Genomic DNA, 20,376 nt, shown 5'->3' on the forward strand with positions numbered 1-20,376 from the left:
CATACAAATTTTAAATATAAGACAAATTTTTTACCCATCAAGTTGACAGGTAATATGTAGGTTGGTGAGAGCACAGGAAAGCAGGCCTTCTCACATTCTGCTGGGATTATTTTTTTTTACATTTCCTGCAGGAATTTTACAATATATATCAACAAACTTCAAGAGCTATATCCTTTGACCTCATAGTTCTCCTTTCAGGAAGTTATCTTAGGAACATCATTAGAAATACATACAAATATTAATACCTAAGAATATTCATTAAAATATTTTTCTAATAAAGAAAACCATTAAAAAGCCTAAAGGTTCCATAATACAGATAACTTAAATTATGGTAGCTCTGTATTATGAAATTATTTATATATCGCACTTCAGTCTCAGAAAAAAGGCTAAGTTTGAAGTGATCAACATTACACCCCCAGATTCAAACACTGTCTTGGTACATAACAATCTCTCATTTATATGTTATTCTATGCAGCCATTAAAATTAAATTAGATTGGGTGCAGTGGCTCACACCTGTAATTCCAGTGCTTTGGAAGGCGGACGTGGGAAGATCACTTGAGCCAGGAGTTCAAGAAAAGCTGGGCAACAAAGTGAGATCCTGTATCTACAAAAAAGTTAGGAAAATGGGCTGGGCAGTGTCTCACACCTGTAGTCCCAGCCACTCTGGAGGCTGAGGCAGGACAATCAATTGAACCCAGAAATTGGAGGCCACATTGAGCTATGTTAGTGCCACTACTCTCTGCCTGTCAGATCTCATCTCAAAAAAATTCAAATTAAATTAAAGAATGTTTAATATTATTGGGAAATGTTTAATTCTTGTTAAGTAAGAAAGAGACTGCTGAACACATACAGTATCATCCCATTAATATACACAAAGGCAGGCTGTGACTATATGCTAAAATGAGCTACTATAGTTAAGAGTGGTTACAAATAGTAGATTTACGGGCAATTTTGTAATTTTTTTTTTTTTTCCGAGATGGAATCTCGCTCTGCCACCCAGGCTGGAGTGCAGTGGCGCGATCTCAGCTCACTGCAACCTCTGCCTCCCGGGTTCAAGCAATTCTCCTGCCTCAGCCTCCGGAGTAGATGGGATTACAGGCGCCCACCACCATGCCTGGCTAATTTTTGTATTTTTAGTAGAGACGGGGTTTCACCATGTTGGCCAGGCTGGTCTTGAACTCCTGACCTCAGGTGATCTGCCAGACTCGGCCTCCCAAAGTGCTGGGATTACAGGCAGGAGCCACCATGCCTGGTGTATAATTTGAAACTTGTATTTTCCAAAATTTCTGTGATAAATATTACAGTTTTATAATCACACATATCAATTTCTTTCTTTATTTTTAGAGATAGGTTCTTGCTATGCTGCCCAGGCTGGCATCAAATTCCTGGGCTCAAGCAATTCTCCCACCTTGGCCTCCCAAAGTGCTGGGATTACAGGCATGAGCCACTGTGCCAGCCACCAAAGACATCTTTAAATAATGTATTAGAATGATTCTTATTTAAAAAAAAAAAAAAAAAAAACTCTTACTCTTAAGACTACTACTCGTGCTCTGGGGTTCCGAACAGATGGTCCTGATGAAACATAATCAGTGCTGTCAATTTCAATTGGAAAATGCTTCTCACATTTCTCGTCACTGTCCAGTGCGGCTGGCCACTCAGTGCAAAAATCTGAGAATAAAAGAAATAATTTCAATTACACTTTTGCAAGTAAATTCTCATTGTAATGCATACTACTAGACAATACCAAATTACTGAGAGCATCACCAGGTCACATGAAAGAACAGATTCTCTTCTGCACTTTACATATATAGCATCATCCCTTATCCCTTTTCCTATCAGGTACATCCTAAATTAGGCAATTTAATTAGGGAATTCTTTGGATATTTCAGGTTTGGTGGTAATGGTATTTTCAGTTAAAAGGGAACTGTGCCTTGATGGAAGCTTATTATAAGCTTTGCACATATCTGTTATTGGACAGTTTACTTCCTCCATACCAACTAAAAGCAAACAGTTCATAGTGCCCACAGCATTACTGTTTTCAAAAAAGTAACAGATAGTATTAATTACTAAAGGTTACTAAAGATCAGCTGAAAGGAACTGAAAGCTCTCAAAAAGCCCTAAGAAGAAACTGAGATGGAGTCAACAATCGTCCAGAAATTTGGCTGAATAGAACCTCAACTCAAACAGGTACAAATGCCTAAGCCCTTAAATGGATTCTTATAAGAACTGATATTTTTTCTATGTGACTTCTATGTGCCAATGGGGTTAAATGGAAAGAAGAAAGCTTTGTCCTCATATTTGGGCAAGAGAGCATAGAGAGGAAGTGGGATTGGGTCTGAGACCTAGGCCACAACAGGAGCTCCAAGCACTGTGAACATGCCTCTCTATCTTCATAACACAGAAGCATAAACTCAGGCCCCTAATGGGAAAAAAAAAAACCTTAAAGGAAAAGAGGTAGCTCCCAGCTTCCCCCAGGTATCAGAGCTGATTTCATCTTGCCCTGTTTCAATCAAGTTAGCATGGCAGAGAACTTTCAGCTTGAGATGAAAACTTCTGGCACTATAAGGCTGTCCACAATGGAAATCTCATTTCTTAAACAGCCTCACTCTAAGAACAGCTAAAAGTAACTGGTTTCTTGGGTCAAACATATTAGACTGCACAGATCCATGCTTCCTCCAAAAAAGCACAACTGCAGAAAAGGCTGGTCATAATCACAGGCAGATGTGGGAGCTCTTCTAGGTGATAATCTAAGGGACAGTGAGAACTATTTTGCCAATAACATTTCCTTGGGCTAACAATTTTCTTATAATAGGAACAATATTTTGCTCTCATTTAGGCTTTAAAATCAGAGTCTGCAAAATGTCACTCTGGATTACAAAGACTCTCTGATATCTGGGACTAAACACGTTAACAAATTAAATATAGTTCACTCCATTCCTTGAACACTGTTTAAAAGATCAATACCGGGTCGTTTTGAGGGGAAAGAAGTATCTTTGCTATTAACATCATTGTAACATTGAAAAAATATGAACAGAGCAAGATTGTTGAGGCTGAATTTCACTCCCATCATGAACTTACTCCAATATCCTGCACTATAAGATGCATCACTTCCAAGCACTTTATAAGACAGACTAGTTTGGGGAATTTTGTGAGCTCTTGGGTTTGCACTGACTCTTTTTTCTTTTACTTTTTTTTTTTAAAAAAAAACTGTGAATAAGTCATTTCAATCATCAAATGATAATTACAGTTTTAAAATTACCTAAATTATATGTCTAAAAAAAGATAGCCAAATGGAAAATACATAATAGACTCCTATTAGCCTTTACTCATCTGATAGGTAGAGCAATAGATGAGACTTTGGAAGACCTTAGTTTGTATTTAACTTCTGCCACTGATTATTAAAGTTTTGGTAAATTACCTAACTTTCCCGTGCTTCAGATTTTCCATTTGCAAGTTAGATATAAAATCTGAACTGACCTACTTTGAAAGAAAACTGAGAAGAAGTACTTGAAAAGCCTTTGAGTTATACGGAAGACGCAATCTAAATCCGGGGGCCAGCAGCAAGTGTAAAGGGATAATTAAGGAAAGATTAAGACACTCATTTAAATACTATAAAATATAATGCCACTCTTCCGAATGTGCTGTATGAAAGCCTTTCATTTAATTTTTTTAAACTTTTTTATTTTTATGTTTTTTTGCGACAGGGTCTCACTCTGTCGTCCACCTCAGCCTACAGAGTAGCTGGGACCACAGGCATGCGCCATCACACCCCAGCTAATTTTTTAATATTTTTGTAGGGACATGATCTCACTATGTTGCTCAGGATGGTCTCAAACTCCTGGGATCAAGCTAATCCTTTTTCCTTGGCCTCTCAAAGTGCTGTACTGTGGAATTAAAAGCATGAGCTACCACGCCCTGTCACATTTAAAAAGAAGAAACATGGAATTTTTCACAGTGCAATGCCATTTGTTAACTGGCTTTACAGATGATCAAATACTAATACATGATTTGTGGCAAACGGGACACAAACTTGTTATTTTATTTTATTTTATTTTTTTATTGTTTGAGACAGGGTCTCACTTTGTTACCCAGGCTGGAGTGCAATGACGTGATCTGAGCTCACTGCCGCCTCAATCTCCTGGGTTCCAATCCTCCTGCCTCAGGCCCCCGAGCAGCCGGGACTACAGGCACATGCCACCACACCCGGCTAATTTTTGTGTGTTTTTTTGTAGAGATGGGGTTTCACCACATTGCTCAGGCTGGTCTTGAACTCCTGAGCTCAAGCAATCCACCCACCTCAGACTCCCAAAGTGCGAGCATTACAGGTGTGAGGCACCATGCCCAGCCTGGGACACAAATTTGGAAGTGATCAGTTTTAGTCTAATTCCAGGCACAAATGCATAGAGAAACACACACTCTAAAGGGATAGAAAAGCATCCCAATGTCCTAAAGTAGAAGACCAAATAAATAAGAGGCAACAGATTTTTCGTCCCTCATTTCAAGAGTAAGGTTATTATTCCTATGTTTTAGGACCTCTTTATATAGTCTTCCTTACATTTTTAAATGGAAGGCCCTTTCAAAAGCTCAAATTTAATCATAATTATGTTTACTATTCCACATCTCCTTCCTAACATAATCAGGATACTTGTGAAGTGTTTCTAGGTTTCATATTCTTTCCTGAAAAGCCTTAGTAAGTATACTGAGCATGTAATATACAACACCTTTAAATCAGCATGAGTATATTAAGACTTTATCCAAAGGCACCAACTCCTGAATAAATCTAATCAATCATAACTATCAATCAGAACTGAAATTGGAATATGTACATAATTATAAAAGCATATACAGAACCATGAGTTAAAAAATGTTATTTGCCTTTACCTCCATGCATGTAGAAAGGAGAAGGAGAAGTAGTAGTATAAGTACATGAAATCTATAATTATAAAAGCATACACAGAACCATGAGTTAAAAAATGTTATTTGCCTTTACCTCCATGCATGTAGAAAGGAGAAGTAGTAGTGTAAGTATATGAAATCTATGTTTATACCTAGAAATCAATAGGTTTTCAAAATCAATAAATCCAGAACTGAAGGTGTAATCATATTCCAGTGATTACTTCTGTTATTTTATAAATACACATACACGCTACAGAGAGTATATAAGTATATATAAATATATATACTACAGAGTATTTATTATAAATATAAGCATATATACATAAATAAATGAGGGGCTGGGGATGGTAAAGAAAGCACATAAGGCTAGTGCTTTTTCATCATAAGCTCTTTTACTATTTGATTTACCACATGCATGTGTCACTAATTTTTTAAAATTTTAAATAATTTCTTCAAGATAATTCTTCTCTGTGAAGTATCTGCAACATTTACTTCAGTCTTCTTATATGCATGTTTGTTTTCTTTTTTTTTTTTTGAGATGGCGTTTCCCTCTTGTTGCCCAGGCTGGAGTGCAATGGCGCGATTTAAACTCACCACAACCCCCACCTCCTGAGTTCAAGCGATTCTCCTGCCTCAGCCTCCAGAGTAGCTAGGATTATAGGTGCCTGCCACCATGCAGGGCTAATTTTTTTGTATTTTTAGTAGAGACAGGGTTTCACTATGTTGGCCAGGCTGGTCTCAAAATCCTAACCTCAGGTGATCTGCCTGCCTCGGCCTTCCAAAGTGCCGGGATTACAAGTGTGAGCCACCACACTCAGCCTTATGTGCATGTTTTCTAAAACTCAACAGTAAGTCCCTAACTTACCTGTGAACAAGGATCATGGTTTCTAATTATTATTCCTAATACCTTGTAGTGGTTAGCAAAAACAATTTGCAGACTTGACATGTAACAATTCACTGAAAACAACTTGAATATAAGGCTATACAGTATATCAGAACAGAGAATCTTAAATGTATGTTCAAAGTCAATATAAAATTCATATAAGAAAATAACCACTTACCTTTAAGGGCTTCGCAGTGCTTTTTAATTGCTACAGGAGTCAAATGCAGAAAATTGGGAATCTTAAATAGAGAAATTTAAAGGATAAATCAGCTAAATGTCTTAAAAACATGAAAAAGATAATCTCATAAAACTAAATCACAGGCCCAATAAAACATGTAGTAAATAAAATCTGTTTTTTTACAATATTGATTTTCTGTCACAGATGTTGTCAATTCAAGAAATACATTTCTTAAAATATAGATTCAGCACCAAGTAATTTACAGTGATACCTGGATTTGTCTTCAGATCATATAAATCTTTTGTCTTTTACCAAGCATCTTATAATGACAATCATAATGAAAAAAACTAAACATCATTTTTACAGTATTCTTCCTGCCACAAATCTACAGGTATACATGTATATTTCCTTTATAAAACTGAAAGGACTTAAGGACGTGGATTTTTGTTTTGTTTTTTCTTTTTTTTGAGACAGGGTCTCGCTCTGTCACCCAGGCTGGAGTGCAGTGGCGCAATCTCAGCTCACTGCAACCTCTGTCTCCCAGGCTCAAGCAATTCTCCTCCCTCAGCCTCCCAAGTAGCTGGGATTACAGACATGTGCCACTAGGCCCGGCTAATTTTTGTATTTTTAGTAGAGACGGGGTTTCACCATGTTGCCTAGGCTGGTCTCAAACTCCCGGCCTCAGGTGACCTGCCCGCCTTGGTATCCCAAAGTGCTGGGATTATAGGTGTGAGCCGCTGTGCCTGGCCAGGATATGGATCATTGTTTAATCATCCCAATCCCCCTGGACTGCATAGCATGACAGTATTTCAACTTTGTACATAATAAACATTTTATGAACTAATAAGTGAAGCTAGCAAATCTTAACTGGATAGTTTAATGAAGTTAGGAATATATTTATGATGACACATTAAAAGGCTACTGAATCATTCATAGTGTGAATGAAAATTCAGGAAAGGTCAGAGATTTGATTCCTTCAAATAAATAATTAGCATTTATTAGGTCATTTCTTGAATAATGTTAAACATCTGAAAGAGCTTAAAGGCTCATTTGGAAAGAAAATTTAAACAAGCCGAAAGTTACTCCACGAATTATGCCAAGTATCTTGAGGGCTGATCAGAAAATAATGTTTTTTCTTTTTGAGATGGAGTCTCACTCTGTCGCAGTGGCGCGACCCCGGCTCACTGCAACCTCTGCCCCCTGGGTTCAAGTGATTCTCCTGCCTCAGTCTCCCGAGTAGCTGGGATTACAGGCATGCACCACTACACTTGGCTAATTTTTTTGTAGTTTTAGTAGAGATGCGGTTTCGCTATGTTGGCCAGGCTGGTCTCCAACTCCTGACTTCAAGTGATCTGCCTGCCTTGGCTTCCCAAAGTGCTCGGATTACAGGTGTGAGCCACTACACCTGGCCAGAAAATATTGTTTTAATCAAGAGAAAATAGGCACTGAAAACTGGGATTTGGGGATGGGCAGCTTCATTTACTGTACTTTTTGGTTTTTTCCTTTTTATACATTTAAAAAATTATAAACCCTAGTGTTGAGGGGCTACTTTTAACAGATCACAGTGATAGACTTTTATTTTTGAAACATGAACATATAAAACTCAAAAATCATAAAAGGAAAAAACAACAGACAATTTGCATGGACTTACATAGGCACAGTTCTATGCACTTTGCATATATTAGCTCAGTTAATAAGCTTATTCAATGACACCATTACTACAAATAAATGGCATGCATTAAATGTTTGGATTTTTATGTTTATTAAAATGTCATTTACAACCATTAGCATTATTGCAAATATACCGCTACTCTCTCACCCAGTGATTCTCCAAAGACCTCTTTAAACAAAATTATCTTCTTTTATTCAAAGAAAACATTTGTTTTCCTTGATGTATGCTTTCTTGTGTCTTCACATTCCCATTTCCAAATTTCATTGACCCGTCTCCAGCAACAGAGTACCCATTCTCCCTGTTCTCATCACCTTTTAGCAAACTTTTGTTTTTCAAAGACTCTCATCTAATGGAAAACAGTTCATTGTCCTTTGTATAACTTTCATTGTATTTAAGAAACCATCTAAGATATGCATTCCCAGACTAAGCATTTATATTTTCTTTAAAACACCCATGATAAATAATTATACATGCTATCAAACAAAGCATTTGCCTTAACCTATTTTGCTTCAAGCAATAAAGTTAAATTTGGTAGACTATAATAATAATACTAAATAATATTCTACCTTTATGGACAGAAAAAATTTAAATTCCTCTTTTTAAACTGGAAGTTTCACCTCCCAATTCTTAATCTCAAATTAGGTTATTTCATTTTTCTTAATTCCACTGGAAAGATGCAATATAGAAAAGATATGATAGGCTGGGTGTGGTGGCTCACACCTGTAATCCCAGCACTTTGGGATGCTGAGGCAGGCATGTCTCTTGAGCCCAGGAGTTCAAGACCAGCTTGGGCAACATACTGACCCCCATCTCCAAAAAGAAGAGATACAATAGAAAAAGGTCACAAGGGAAGCCACAAGATTGACTAATTACTTTTTTTTTTTTTTTTTTTTTCCTGAGACAGAGTCTCACTCTATCACCCAGGCTGCAGTGCAGTGGCGCCATCTCGGCTCACTGCAACCTCCGCCTCCTGGGTTCAAGCAATTCTCCTTTCTCAGCCTCCCAAGTAGCTGGGATTACAGGTGCCCACCACCACGTCTGGCTAATTTTTTGTGTGTTTTTAGTAGAGACGGGGTTTCACCATGTTGGCAGGTTGGTCTTGAACTCCTGACCTCAAGTGATCTGCCCACCTCGGCCTCCCAAAGTGCTAGGATTACAGGCGTGAGCCACCACGCCCAGCCAACTAATTACATTATTAAATGCCTAAGATTCTTTGAGTATTCTTTACCATTGATAATCAAAATACAACACCTATTATTATCTGGCGTTGTATAATAATAAACCCATTATATTATTTTTAACATTTAAATTAAAATACACTAAGCTGCTATACACTGAACGGTGAAGCATAAGAGAGTAGAAATGGGGGGAAGATCAGCATTTATTTCTATGTAAGTCTGAGCCAATGAATCAGCAATTTGTCTTACCTTTAAAAGTTCTAGATTTCCCTCCTTTGCCATGGGCACGCCCTTTTTTACTGGATAACCCATTCGAACAGGAAGCGGTACTGCAGAGGGTTTAAATGGTGCTGCAACTGGGTAAACACTAGGCCAGTCCTGGTCAACAGCCATTTTCTCTGTCCTAGGAGGTAGTGCCTAAGAAATATAAAATCGTTTAGTATTTTAAATATAAACACATTCTTTAATTCTTAAAGAATTTTAATATTAAAGCAAAAAGCTACAATTACAAGAAATAGAAGCAAAATCGCAACATATGTAAACTCTGACCTCCCACAATGCTGCTGCTGTCCAAATTTTAAAAACAACACTAAATCTACCTAAATATCTCTGCACTGTTTCTTCAAACCCTCTGGCAAGGATCCCCTTTAATATCACATTTTCTTCACTAAAAATTTCTTTAACTAGACTTTTAGCAAAATTTTTACATTTTGCTTACGAAAGGGTGAATTAACAATACATTTTGAAATAATTTTTCGAACTTCTTTGATGGAAGTCAGTAGTACATGAGGGGGCATTAAGTACTTGGAAGTAAAAAGAAAAGGAAAAAAAGAATAATTAGGGTTAAACTGATTGAATAAATACATAATGAAAAATTATATGTCTCCTAGGCCCAGAGAAAAACTAGTACTTGATAGCTTAGTCAATCACATTAACATTTATTTTTAATGGCATCAAATACGAGGGGATGGCCCACATACAAAAGTAGGCTTTATAGTGGCAAAATTCAGCCATGCCCCACCTATGCAATATCAAAACCAGTGTAGTCGATATCCTAGAAGCAGGTAATAGTTGAGGAAATGACTGCTCTTAATGATTGTAATTTGATACCATTTAACTTCCAACTAATGTGTCTTTGTTCTGACACTATGCTCACCAACTGACCTTATCGTTTAGATTTCTCCATAGAAGTAAGGAATCCAAACGTCCACAGGGTGAGACTAAACTAGTTAGAACACGGCCAGGTGCAGTGGCTCACGCCTGTAATCCCAGCACTTTGGGAGGCCAGGTGCAGTGGCTCACGCCTGTAATCCCAGCACTGAGGCGGGTGGATCACCTGAGGTCAGGAGTTCAAGACCAGCCTGACCAACATGGTGAAAACCTCTCTCTATTAAAAACACAAAAAATTAGCCAGGCATGGAGGTGTGTGCCTGTAGTCCCAGCTACTTGGGAGGCTGAGGCAGGAGAACCACTTGAACCCGGGAGGCAGAGGTACCAGTGAGCCAAGACTGCACCACTGCACTCCAGCCTGGGCAACAAGTGGGAAACTCTATCTCAAATAAATAATAAATAAATAAATAAATAAACAAACTAGTTATATTAATGCATAAGTCCCAGGCTGTAGGACTTAAGATAGCATTAGAAATTGTTCCATATTCTGGTTTATACACCTGTTTCCTGGGAGTTCCTCAGTAAGTCAACCTCTCAAAGATGATCTATTCTCTGGGTACTGACAAAAAACAAAGACTAACCTCTGCCAGGGCTATGGCAATCACCCAGTAAACATGACCTTGTGAAGTCTTCTCTGGTAACACCCTTCTGCCTTATAATGAATATCTGCCTCATTTTAGAACTCCAGAAACCATTAAGATAGTAGAGTATATGAACTTTTTACCTTTCTTCTTGGTGGCCTTTCATTTCCGGGTGTTCTTTCCGCTGTAAATAAAAGATAACACAGTAGTTAAAGAGAATTTTATCATGTCAAGTTAGTTATTCAACATCAATCATGATCCCATTATTCTAACACAATTTAAGGTATTTAGTAACATAACAATGAAACAATCTTTTTTTTTTTTTTTTGGTAAGCTCAGGGACCAAAATCATCTTAAGACTAAAAACTGGAAACAGAGGGAGTCTCGGCGTATCACCCAGATTGGATTGCAGTGGTGTGATCTCGGCTCACTGCAACCTCTACCTCCGGAGTTCAAGTGATTCTCCTGCCTCAGCCTCCCAAGTAGCTGCGACTACCGGTACACCCCACCACACCTGTCTAATTTTTGTATTTTTAGTAGAGATGGAGTTTCACCATGTTGGCCAGGCTGGTCTCAAACTGCTGACCTGAAGTGATCCGCCTGCCTCAGTCTCCCAAAGTGCGGTGGGCAGGTGTGAGCCACTGTGCCTAGCCCCAGTAAGGAAAATTCTATAGTTATCTGAATTGCAGATACAGTGAATTCATTATCTAAAAAATGACTCTTACAGAGTCTGTCAAGTAAGACAACTTTTTAACAAATAATTTCAATAAACAGTGATAAATATTATGAACACATATAGCAGGGAACAAAACCTAGTCAATTAGTTTGTCTGATGGTGAATTTTTTCTTTTTTTTTTTTTTTTTTTTTTTGAGACAAGGTCATCTCACTCTCGCCCAGGCTGGACTGCAGTGGTGCAATCTCGGCTTACTGCAGCCTCAAACTACCAGGTTCAAGCCAATCCTTCTACCTCAGCACCCCAAGTAGCTAGGACTAAAGACATGAGCACACCCGGCTAATTCTTGTAGAGACGGTGTTTCGCCATATTGCCAGGCTGGTCTCAAGCTCTTGAGCTCCAGCGATCCACCCACCTCAGCCTCCCAAAGTGCTGGGATTACAGGGGTGAGTCACCGTGCCCAGCCATGATAGTTAACTTTGTGTCAATTTGACTGGATTGAGGAATACATAGACATGTGGTAAAGCATTATTTCTGGGCATGTCTGTGAGGCTGTTTCCAGGAGAGACAGGCATGTGAGTCAGTGGACTGAGTGAGGAATACCTGCTCTCAATGTGGGTGGGCATCATCCAATCAGCTGAGGGCACAGAGAGAACAAAAAGGCAGATGAAAGAAGAATATATTCTCTCTCTCTCTCTTCCGGACCTGGGACACTCTTCCCCTGCCTTGGACATCAGAACTCCAGGTGCTCCAGCCTTTGGACTCCAGGAACTTGCACAAGCAGCCCCCTGAGTTCTTAGGCCTTCAGCCTTGGCCTGAAAATTACATGGCTTCTGTGGTTCTGAGGCTTCTGGACTTGGACTGACATGGGCTTCCAGCCTGCAGACAGCCTATTGTGGGGTGAGTCAATTCCCCTAAAAAATCCCATCATATGTCTATATATCTACATCTACATCTATCCTATCCTACATCTACGTTCTGTCTCTCTGGAAAACTCTAATACAGTTGGGGAAAATCTCCCTGAGAAAGTGAACTTTAAGCTAAAACCTGAAAGATGAGCAGGACGTAGCCATGAAGACAAGCAGGCGAGAAAAAGTGTTTTGACAGAGTGAGAGCACATGGAAAATCAAAGTGAACAAATTCAATATGGCTGAAATTTAAGAATAGAACAGAGAGAGACAGAGAGAAAAGAGGCTGAAGGCACTTAACAGGCTTCTTAACTATAATGCATCCTTGGCAGAACTTTTTTTCTTTTGAGATAGGGTCTCACTCCCGTCACCCAGGCCGGAGGGCAGTGGTGCGATTACGGTTCACTGTAATCGACTTCCCAGGCTCAGGTGATTCTCCCACTTCAGCCTCTGGAGTAGCTGGAACTACAGGCATGGGCCACCACGTCTGGCTAATTTCTTGTATTTTCAGTAGAGACGAGGTTCCGCCATGTTGCCCAGGCTGGTCTCAAACTCCTGGGCTCAAGGGATCCGCAGGCCTCCACCTCCCACAGTGCTAGGATTACAGGAATGAGCCACCACACTCAGCCCCTTGGCAGGGCTTTTGATTTTCTTCTTCCAGTCTTCCCAATTCGTGTACATGGAATCATCATTCATCCAATTGCTCAGGACAAAAATGTAACAGGATTTTTTTGAGACTTGTCCTCAAGCCCCACATCAAATCCATCAGTAAATCCTATGAACTTTATCTTCAAAATATATCGTAAATACAACCACACCCCCTTCTCCACTATTACTTTAATCCAAGTCACCATCACCTCCTTTGGATTACTGCAACAGCCTCCAAACAGATCTTTGGCTTCCACTCTTACCCCAGTAAAGCAGCCAGTGATCTTTTAAAAACGTAAATCACATTATATCAGTTCCCTGTTCCAAGCCTTTCAATATAAAACCCAAGCCAAAAATCCAAATGAAATGTCTACAAAGTCTTGAGAGATCAGATCATTACTTAACTAACTCTCTGACGTCTTATACTACCACTCTCTCCTCTACTCACACTTAGCTCCTGCCACATTGTCCTTCTTCCCGTTCCTTGATCACACCCCTCAGACTGTTCTCAACTTTTGGCCTTTGCACTTATAGTTCCCCATACCCCAAAGGCTCTTTCCCCATATCTCTTCATGGCTTGGGGCCCTGTTCAAATGTCACTTCCTCAGAAAGATCTTTCCTGACCATCCTGTGGCCACTACTCCCCCCAAATCCATCATTCTCAATACTCTACTTTATTTTTCTTCATAGCATTAAACCCTATCTGACATCTTATTTAGTTGTTTGGTTGTTTATACTATTGACTTCCCCACCTTGCCGTATCTCCGGTGAGTGTCTAGAACACTGCATGGTATACAATAGGAGTTAAGTATTCCAAGAATGAAAGAATGAAAATTTAAAAATAGACAATTATTAGACCTATGAAGAGCCAGTATGACGGATTAATGAATTTATAGTTTATCTGAAAACAATGGGAAACCATTTGTAGATCTTGAACATAGGAGCAGCAAGACAAGATCTAAATTTTGAAAACCTCATTTGGCTGTTTTGAGAATTCAATGTAGGAGAGCAAGAGGGGAAACAGGAAACGGAAAAAAACTTGTAGAAATGAGATGGTCACCTGAACTAGATAGTTGGTAGTATGAGGAGAGTAAATTAGAGATACAACAGGAAGTAGCACAGGTAGGATCCGCCGATTGATTAGACTCACGCCAGCTCCTCCTCAACGCTCCCGTCACTCTAGCCACACTTCTATCACAGCGCCTCTCACCCTACATAGCACTTCTCCGCTAATAAATCTGTATTTTCCACTAGAGTCCTCCGGGGTAAGCACGCTATCAAGCATCCCTATGATCTCTGTTAAATGGAGGTCATCAACACCTGTTGAATGAAGGCCGCCCATTTGGTGGCCTGGAATTCAGAGCAGCAATTTGTCCTAGCACAGCCGTATGACTCTCTTAATGTTTGGGGGAATCCATGGTTCAACAGCGCCGATGCCCGATAAACAACACAGCACCAGTAACCTGTGCCAGGGGCTGTGGACGGGGGCAACACAGGAGCAGGTCACGGGGAAGGGGGATGTAAGCTTTCTGAGCAAACTCCCAGAGCACCCAGGGCAGAAACAGGCGGCTAGAAGCCGGGCAACGCGGGTGAAGAGCACAGACCCACGTCCATGGTTTTCCTATCAGACGGGCCTGGCAGCGGACGCACTGGCCTCCCCCGGGCGGCGCTGGCTCAGCCACCGCGGCACCCTTCATGGGGCCGGTATTCCGCTCTTGCACCTCCCCCAAAGCCCGGAGAAGACGAGACAGACACTCACGCAGGCTAGGTGTCGGGACCGGAGTGGCCGAGTACACGGCAGTGGAGAATGCACGCAGAGTCCTTGCCCTCGACTGTAGAGACAGCCATGCCGGGAGCGCGGCGGCCGCCATGGCTGCGAGGACGGCAAACCGGAGGGGACAAGCGGCGTTCAGTGTCAGGGGCGGGCCTGGGGCCGCTAAGCGCAGGCTCCCTGGGCTGGCACCGCCCTAGGCTGGAGAAAGAGGAAACACGTTGGTCTGCGCACTCAGAGCCGAGTCAAACGTGCAGGAAGGTTCCCCCAAACTGAAAGAAGTAATGAAAAGAAAACCAAAAAATCCTTAAAAATCGAGTGAATCAGTTCGTAGAGAATTGCAGATAAAGACCGTAGGGATAGGGCTTGCGGCTCACTGAAGGCGGGCGTGCTCTGGGTGGAACCTCAGTTGATCCGAGAGTCAGGCGGTCTACCCGAGGGACTCTTGTTATTTATAATTGTTGCTTTTCTACATTTACTTGGATTAAAGAAGTCTTCAACTAATGCCAGTAATATGCGCTAAGGGGAGAGAAGCAGTATCCCGAGCCAGAGTGCTTGGGTTTCAAATTTGACTTCACCACTTCTGGGATGTATGATCTCAGACAAGTTAGCATAGACAAATATTTGTGTACAGCGTTGGCATACAGTGAACACCGCGTGTACGTAGCCTATAACTTTTAGCTATATATGGTTAGCTCGTTGTTAGATCAGGTTAGAATTACAGAAAGTCAGAACTCATCAGGACCTAGAAAATAAACTTTTAATGAACACTCTTAAATTTTCTACGGTAGGATGAATTACCATACAAGCCTTAATAAAACAATTCTCGGCCGGACGCGGTGGCTCGCGCCTGTGATCCCAGCACTTTGGGAGCCCGAGGCGGTTGGATCACCTGAGGTCGGGAGTTTGGGACCAGCCTGACCAACATGGAGAAACCTGGTCTCTACTAAAAATACAAAATTAGCCGGGTGTGGTGGCACATGCCTGTAATCCCAGCTACTCGAGCAAAGAATCGCATGAACCCGGGAGGCAGAGGTTGCGATGAGCCGAGATCGCGCCATTGCACTCCAGCCTGGGCAATAAAAGCAAAACTCCGCCTCAAAAATAAAATAAAATAAATTCTCTATTTTCTCTTTATTTTAAAAATTATTTTAATTAATTAATTAATTAATTATTATTATTTTTGAGACAGAGTCTTGCTCTGTTGCTAGGCTGGAATGTGGTAGCAGGACCATGGCCCACTGCAGCCTTGACCTCCCAGGCTCAAGTGATCCTCCTACCTCAGCCTCAGCCTCTCAACTAGCTGAGGCTACAGGCACGCACCACCACACCCAGCTAATTTAAAAAAAAAATTGTTTTCTAGAGATGAGGTCTCACAGTGTTGCCAGGGCTGGTCTCAAACTCTTGGGTTCAAGCAATCCTCCTGCCTTGGCCTCCCAAAAAAGTGATAGGACTACAGGCGTGAGCTACTGCACCTGGCCTATTTTTTCTATTTTTAAGTTTTTTGTAGAGTTGGGGGTCTTGCTATGTTGCCCAGGCTGGTCCCAAACTCTTGGCTTCATGTGATCCTCCTGCCTTGGCCTCCCAAAATGTCGGGATTACAGGCATGGGTCTGGCCTATTTCCCTATTTTGTCTCAAAGTGACAAAACTATAACAGTAAAAACAACTAGAAATAAACAAAACCGATTCTTGGTAAGCATACAACCAGTAGAGCAGAGGTATGCAGGTGTCCAAGAATATTCTAGCTGTGAACATTCAGTGTGCCATGGACATCAATCAGTAAGGTATGGGAGGGGGATAAATAGCATGAAATGAACAAGTATTTGTAATATTCATCATCTTCATCTTTTCAGGACTTTTACCATCCTGTTATTGTTCCAAAATAGAAGCATGATGTATGAGTTTCCTAGGGGATTGGAACAAAGTACCGTAAACTGGGTGACTTAAAACAACAGAAATTTCCTCTCTCACAATCCTGGAGTCTGGAAAGTCCAAAATCCAGGTGTCGGCAGGGTTGGTTCCTTCTGGAGGTTCTGAGGGAGAATCTGTTCCATGCCTCCCTCCTAGCTTCTAATGGTTGCTGGCACTCCTTGGTTGGTAGACACATCACGTCACCTTCTGCCCCCATATTCCAATGGAGTTCTCTCCTCTCCTCGGACTATTTTTAAGATCAAAATCATGGCCTTTTAAATCAGATGGAGGTGAGGTTTGAATCCAGGCTCTGGTTCTTTATGATTTTGGGCAAATCTACCTTATCTTTCTGAGTTTCAGTTTCAAGGAAAATGACAGCAATAATATTTTTCTTACAACAGTCGTGATTAAAGGCATAAATATAAACGGTGGGCATTGGCATTAAGCGTAGGGTCAATGCAACAGCCTCCTTTTCTTGCAAGTTTGTATATTTTAGTAAAGTGCAAGTCCTATACCATAGAAATTTAGGGACAAAAGGAGTATGATCATATTCATACTGTTACCAGCAGCAAATCTGTACAGGTCTGTGGCAACCTCAATTCTTGCCTCCTCAGAAGAAAGAATTTGATCGAGGAACATAAGGCAGAAGGAGAGACTGAAGCGACTTTTAGAGCAGGAGTGAAAGTTTATTAAAAAGCTTCACAGCAGGAACAAAAGGAAGGAAATACACTGGGAAGAGGGCCAAGTGGGCGACTTGAAAGTCAAGTACCCCATTTGACCTTTGACTTAGGGTTTTATACGTTGGCATACTTCTGGGGTCTATGTCCCTTCTCCCCTGATTTTTCCCTTGGGGTGGGCTGTCTGCATGCACAGTGGCTTGCCAGGACTTGGGAGGGGAGCATGCATAGTGTGTTTACTGGAGTCGTATACATGCCTACTTAAGGCATTCTTCCATTAGCAGTTGCACGTCCCTAGAAGATCAAATACCAGTTAAATTCTGCCATTTTGCCTCTTAATGTGCACACTTGCGCACACTCACCCAGCTCCTGAGATCTTACTGGGAAGTTGCTGATCACTAGTTTCAGGTTTTTTGTATCTATTGGGAGAATGCTTTTCCCTGGTGCTGGCTGCAACCAATTATTGTTTTAGAAAGACAGTTAATAACCACCTGAACGTCACCTGATGGTCGCCTGAAATTCCTGGGGTGTGCGTGTGTGTGTGTGGAGGGGGGTGTGTGTATAAGGGGAGCCCTCTCCTGCCCTGCTCATTCATGACTAGCTACCTGCTCTAACAATATTTCTTAATTTCTGAGCAAGATATTAAAGACGTAGGTCCCCATTCTACCTTGCTATGCGTTCTATCTTTTGTTGTACTCTCTCCCTAAGACTAAAGTGGATAGATGACCAGAGCTAGAGGAGCCAGAAAAATACTTATTGTTTTCCCTGGCATCAAGTACAGTAAGTTTCATTCTATAGTAAAAGTTAAAAATTCATTCATAATGCTATTAATGCTATCAACAAGCAAAAATATCCGTCTTGTGCAGTGTAAAGAGTAAAGCATGTACTATCTTGCACATAGGGGTTACTAAGATTACATAATTTTTCACTTTGCAGTGATCTTAGAGGTGCAATCATTCACTCACGATAAAAATATTTTCTTTGCTGGGTGCAGTGGCTCACTCCTGTACTCTCAGCATTTTGGGAGGCTGAGATAGGGGAATCACTTGAGCTCAGGAGTTTAAGACCAGCCTGGGCAACATAGCAAGAGCCTGTCTCTACAAAAAATACAAAAATTAGCCAGGCATGGTGATGTGTGCCTGTAGTCCCCAGCTACTGGGGAGGCTGAGGTGGGAGGATCACTTGAGCCCAGGAGGCAGAGGTTGCAGAAAGCCGAGATAGTGCCACTGCACTCCAGCCTGGGCGACAGAGTGAGACCCTGTCTCAAACAAACAAAAAAACTATTTTCTTCAAACTTTATGACCATGTAATTTAACACATCATAGAAGCTAGGCTGGCTTCATAGACATACAACGTGCACTTAGAAGGGCCTGCGCTTGGCCTAATGCTTTGCTGCTGCTGTCTTAAAATTCTTAATACTTTTTTTAACAAGGAGTCCTGCATCTTCAGTTTGCACTGGAACCTACAAATTATGTAGCTGGTCCTGTGTAGAACAATTTTAAATATTAAGCTGTCTTACAATGGGTTTTTATTATATTTAAACCTGGATTAATTCAATAAAAGCTACTTTTTAATTTTTTATCTTTATGGATACATAGTAAGTATATATATTTATGGGGTATATGATATATATTGATACAGACATAAAATGTATAATAATCACATCAGGGTAAATGGGGTATCCATCACCTCAAGCGTTTATCCTTTGTATTAAAAAGCTACTTTTAATCAAAACTAACTTCTTTTTTTTTTTTTTCTTTTTTGAGAAGGAGTCTTGCTCTGTCACCCAGGCCGGAGTGCAGTGGCACAATCTCAGCTCACTGCAACCTCCACCTCCGGGGTTCAAGTGGTTCTCCTGCCTCCCAAGTAGCTGAGATTACAGGCATGTGCCACCATGCCCAGCTAATTTTTGTGTTTTTAGTAGAGACAGGGTTTCACCATGTTGGCCAGGCTGGTCTTGAACTCCTGACCTCAAGTGATCTGCCCGCCTCGGCCTCCCAAAGTGCTAGGATTATAGGCGGGAACCACCACACCCGGCCTTCAAAACTAACTTGTTTTATAGTGGGTGAACAAAATATGTCTATTCACAAGTATGGTAGACAATATGCAAATATAAGGAATAGGTACAGAGACCTTGCAACCTAAATGTTCATCAAAACAGTATTGGTTAGATCTATTATGGTGTATTCATATAATGCAGAGTACTACTAATAGAGGCAGGTGGCAGAGAAATCCTAGGCAGACAGGGGTGGGTCTTTGGTGAAACCCGACCTTCAAGCCAAAAATAGTCTGAAGCCCATGGACCAGAGTGAGAACTTCTATTCCTGTTTGCCCACTCTCTCCCGATTGGTTCTTTCTGAATAATGTATTTTAACCAATCAAATGTTGCCTTTTCCAGTATTACCTACAGTCCACCCCACCGCCATCCTGTGCCTGTAAAGACCCCAGACTCAGTTGGTAGAGGTGGGAGATGGCCTGACTTCAGGGAAGAGACCTCCTGACCTCAGGGGAAGATGAACAGCCCTTCCCGTCCCATCTCCGGCCCCCCTCTCGGCTGAGAGCTTTTTCATCACTCAATAAAATTCTCTGCCCTCACTATTGTTCAGTTGTCAAGGGTGACCTAATTTTTCTTGGATGCCGGACAAGAGCTTGAGATCCAAGTGTGGGTACCCAGAAAGGCTGTCACACTGACCCTTTGCCCTGGTCAGCAGAGGACAGCCACCCCATGTAAGGGCGCCAGGGGCCAACCGAGCTGCTAACATGCTGCCGTCCATCGGGCTGTGGATGGCAGAACTAAAAAAGCTCATCAGCATACTACCACCCCCTCTGGGGCTTTGGGGTCTCAGGCATCCTTGCCTGGGTGCCACTGCATTCCCCTCAAGGCGACACCACTGGTCTGGCTGCGGGCTCTGCACAAAGCTTTCTCCTGCGGTGGCGAAGTGGCAGGCTGGACCCTGGACTCACTCACTCATGTGCTCCCTCCCACAAGGGGCTGAGTATGGTGGGCCTAGTAGACAGAGCGCCCCTGCTGGGAGTCCAGCAAAGGAGCCGAGAAAAATCCTGCATCACTACTTAAGATACCGGGGCCCCAATCCTGGTTAAACACTAGAATAACCTCAGAAGATTTAAAAAAAAATTATCTGGACTCCCTCTGAGATGCTGATTAATTGGTCTAGATGTGTTTGGAGCACTAGGGTTTTGTTTAGTTTAGTTTTTTGTTTAAGTTC

At 41.3% G+C, this 20,376-nt stretch overlaps 1 protein-coding gene across 1 annotated transcript in view; it reads right to left on the bottom strand.

Moving 5' to 3' along the window:
- Positions 1-14,950, bottom strand: part of MRPS35 (mitochondrial ribosomal protein S35) — a 45,469-nt gene extending 30,519 nt beyond the window's left edge. Inside the window, exons 1-5 of the mRNA XM_004052901.4 lie at positions 14,549-14,950; positions 10,703-10,743; positions 9,058-9,225; positions 5,959-6,019; positions 1,530-1,669 (exon numbers count right to left, since the gene is read on the bottom strand). Coding sequence (XP_004052949.1) covers positions 1,530-1,669; positions 5,959-6,019; positions 9,058-9,225; positions 10,703-10,743; positions 14,549-14,660 — 522 coding nt within the window. The 5' untranslated portion in view covers positions 14,661-14,950. The remainder of the gene's footprint in view (positions 1-1,529; positions 1,670-5,958; positions 6,020-9,057; positions 9,226-10,702; positions 10,744-14,548) is intronic.
- Between the last annotated feature and the right edge of the window lie 5,426 nt (positions 14,951-20,376).

Source organism: Gorilla gorilla, chromosome 10 (assembly GCF_029281585.2).
Source record: "Gorilla gorilla gorilla isolate KB3781 chromosome 10, NHGRI_mGorGor1-v2.1_pri, whole genome shotgun sequence".
Lineage (NCBI taxonomy): Eukaryota > Metazoa > Chordata > Mammalia > Primates > Hominidae > Gorilla > Gorilla gorilla.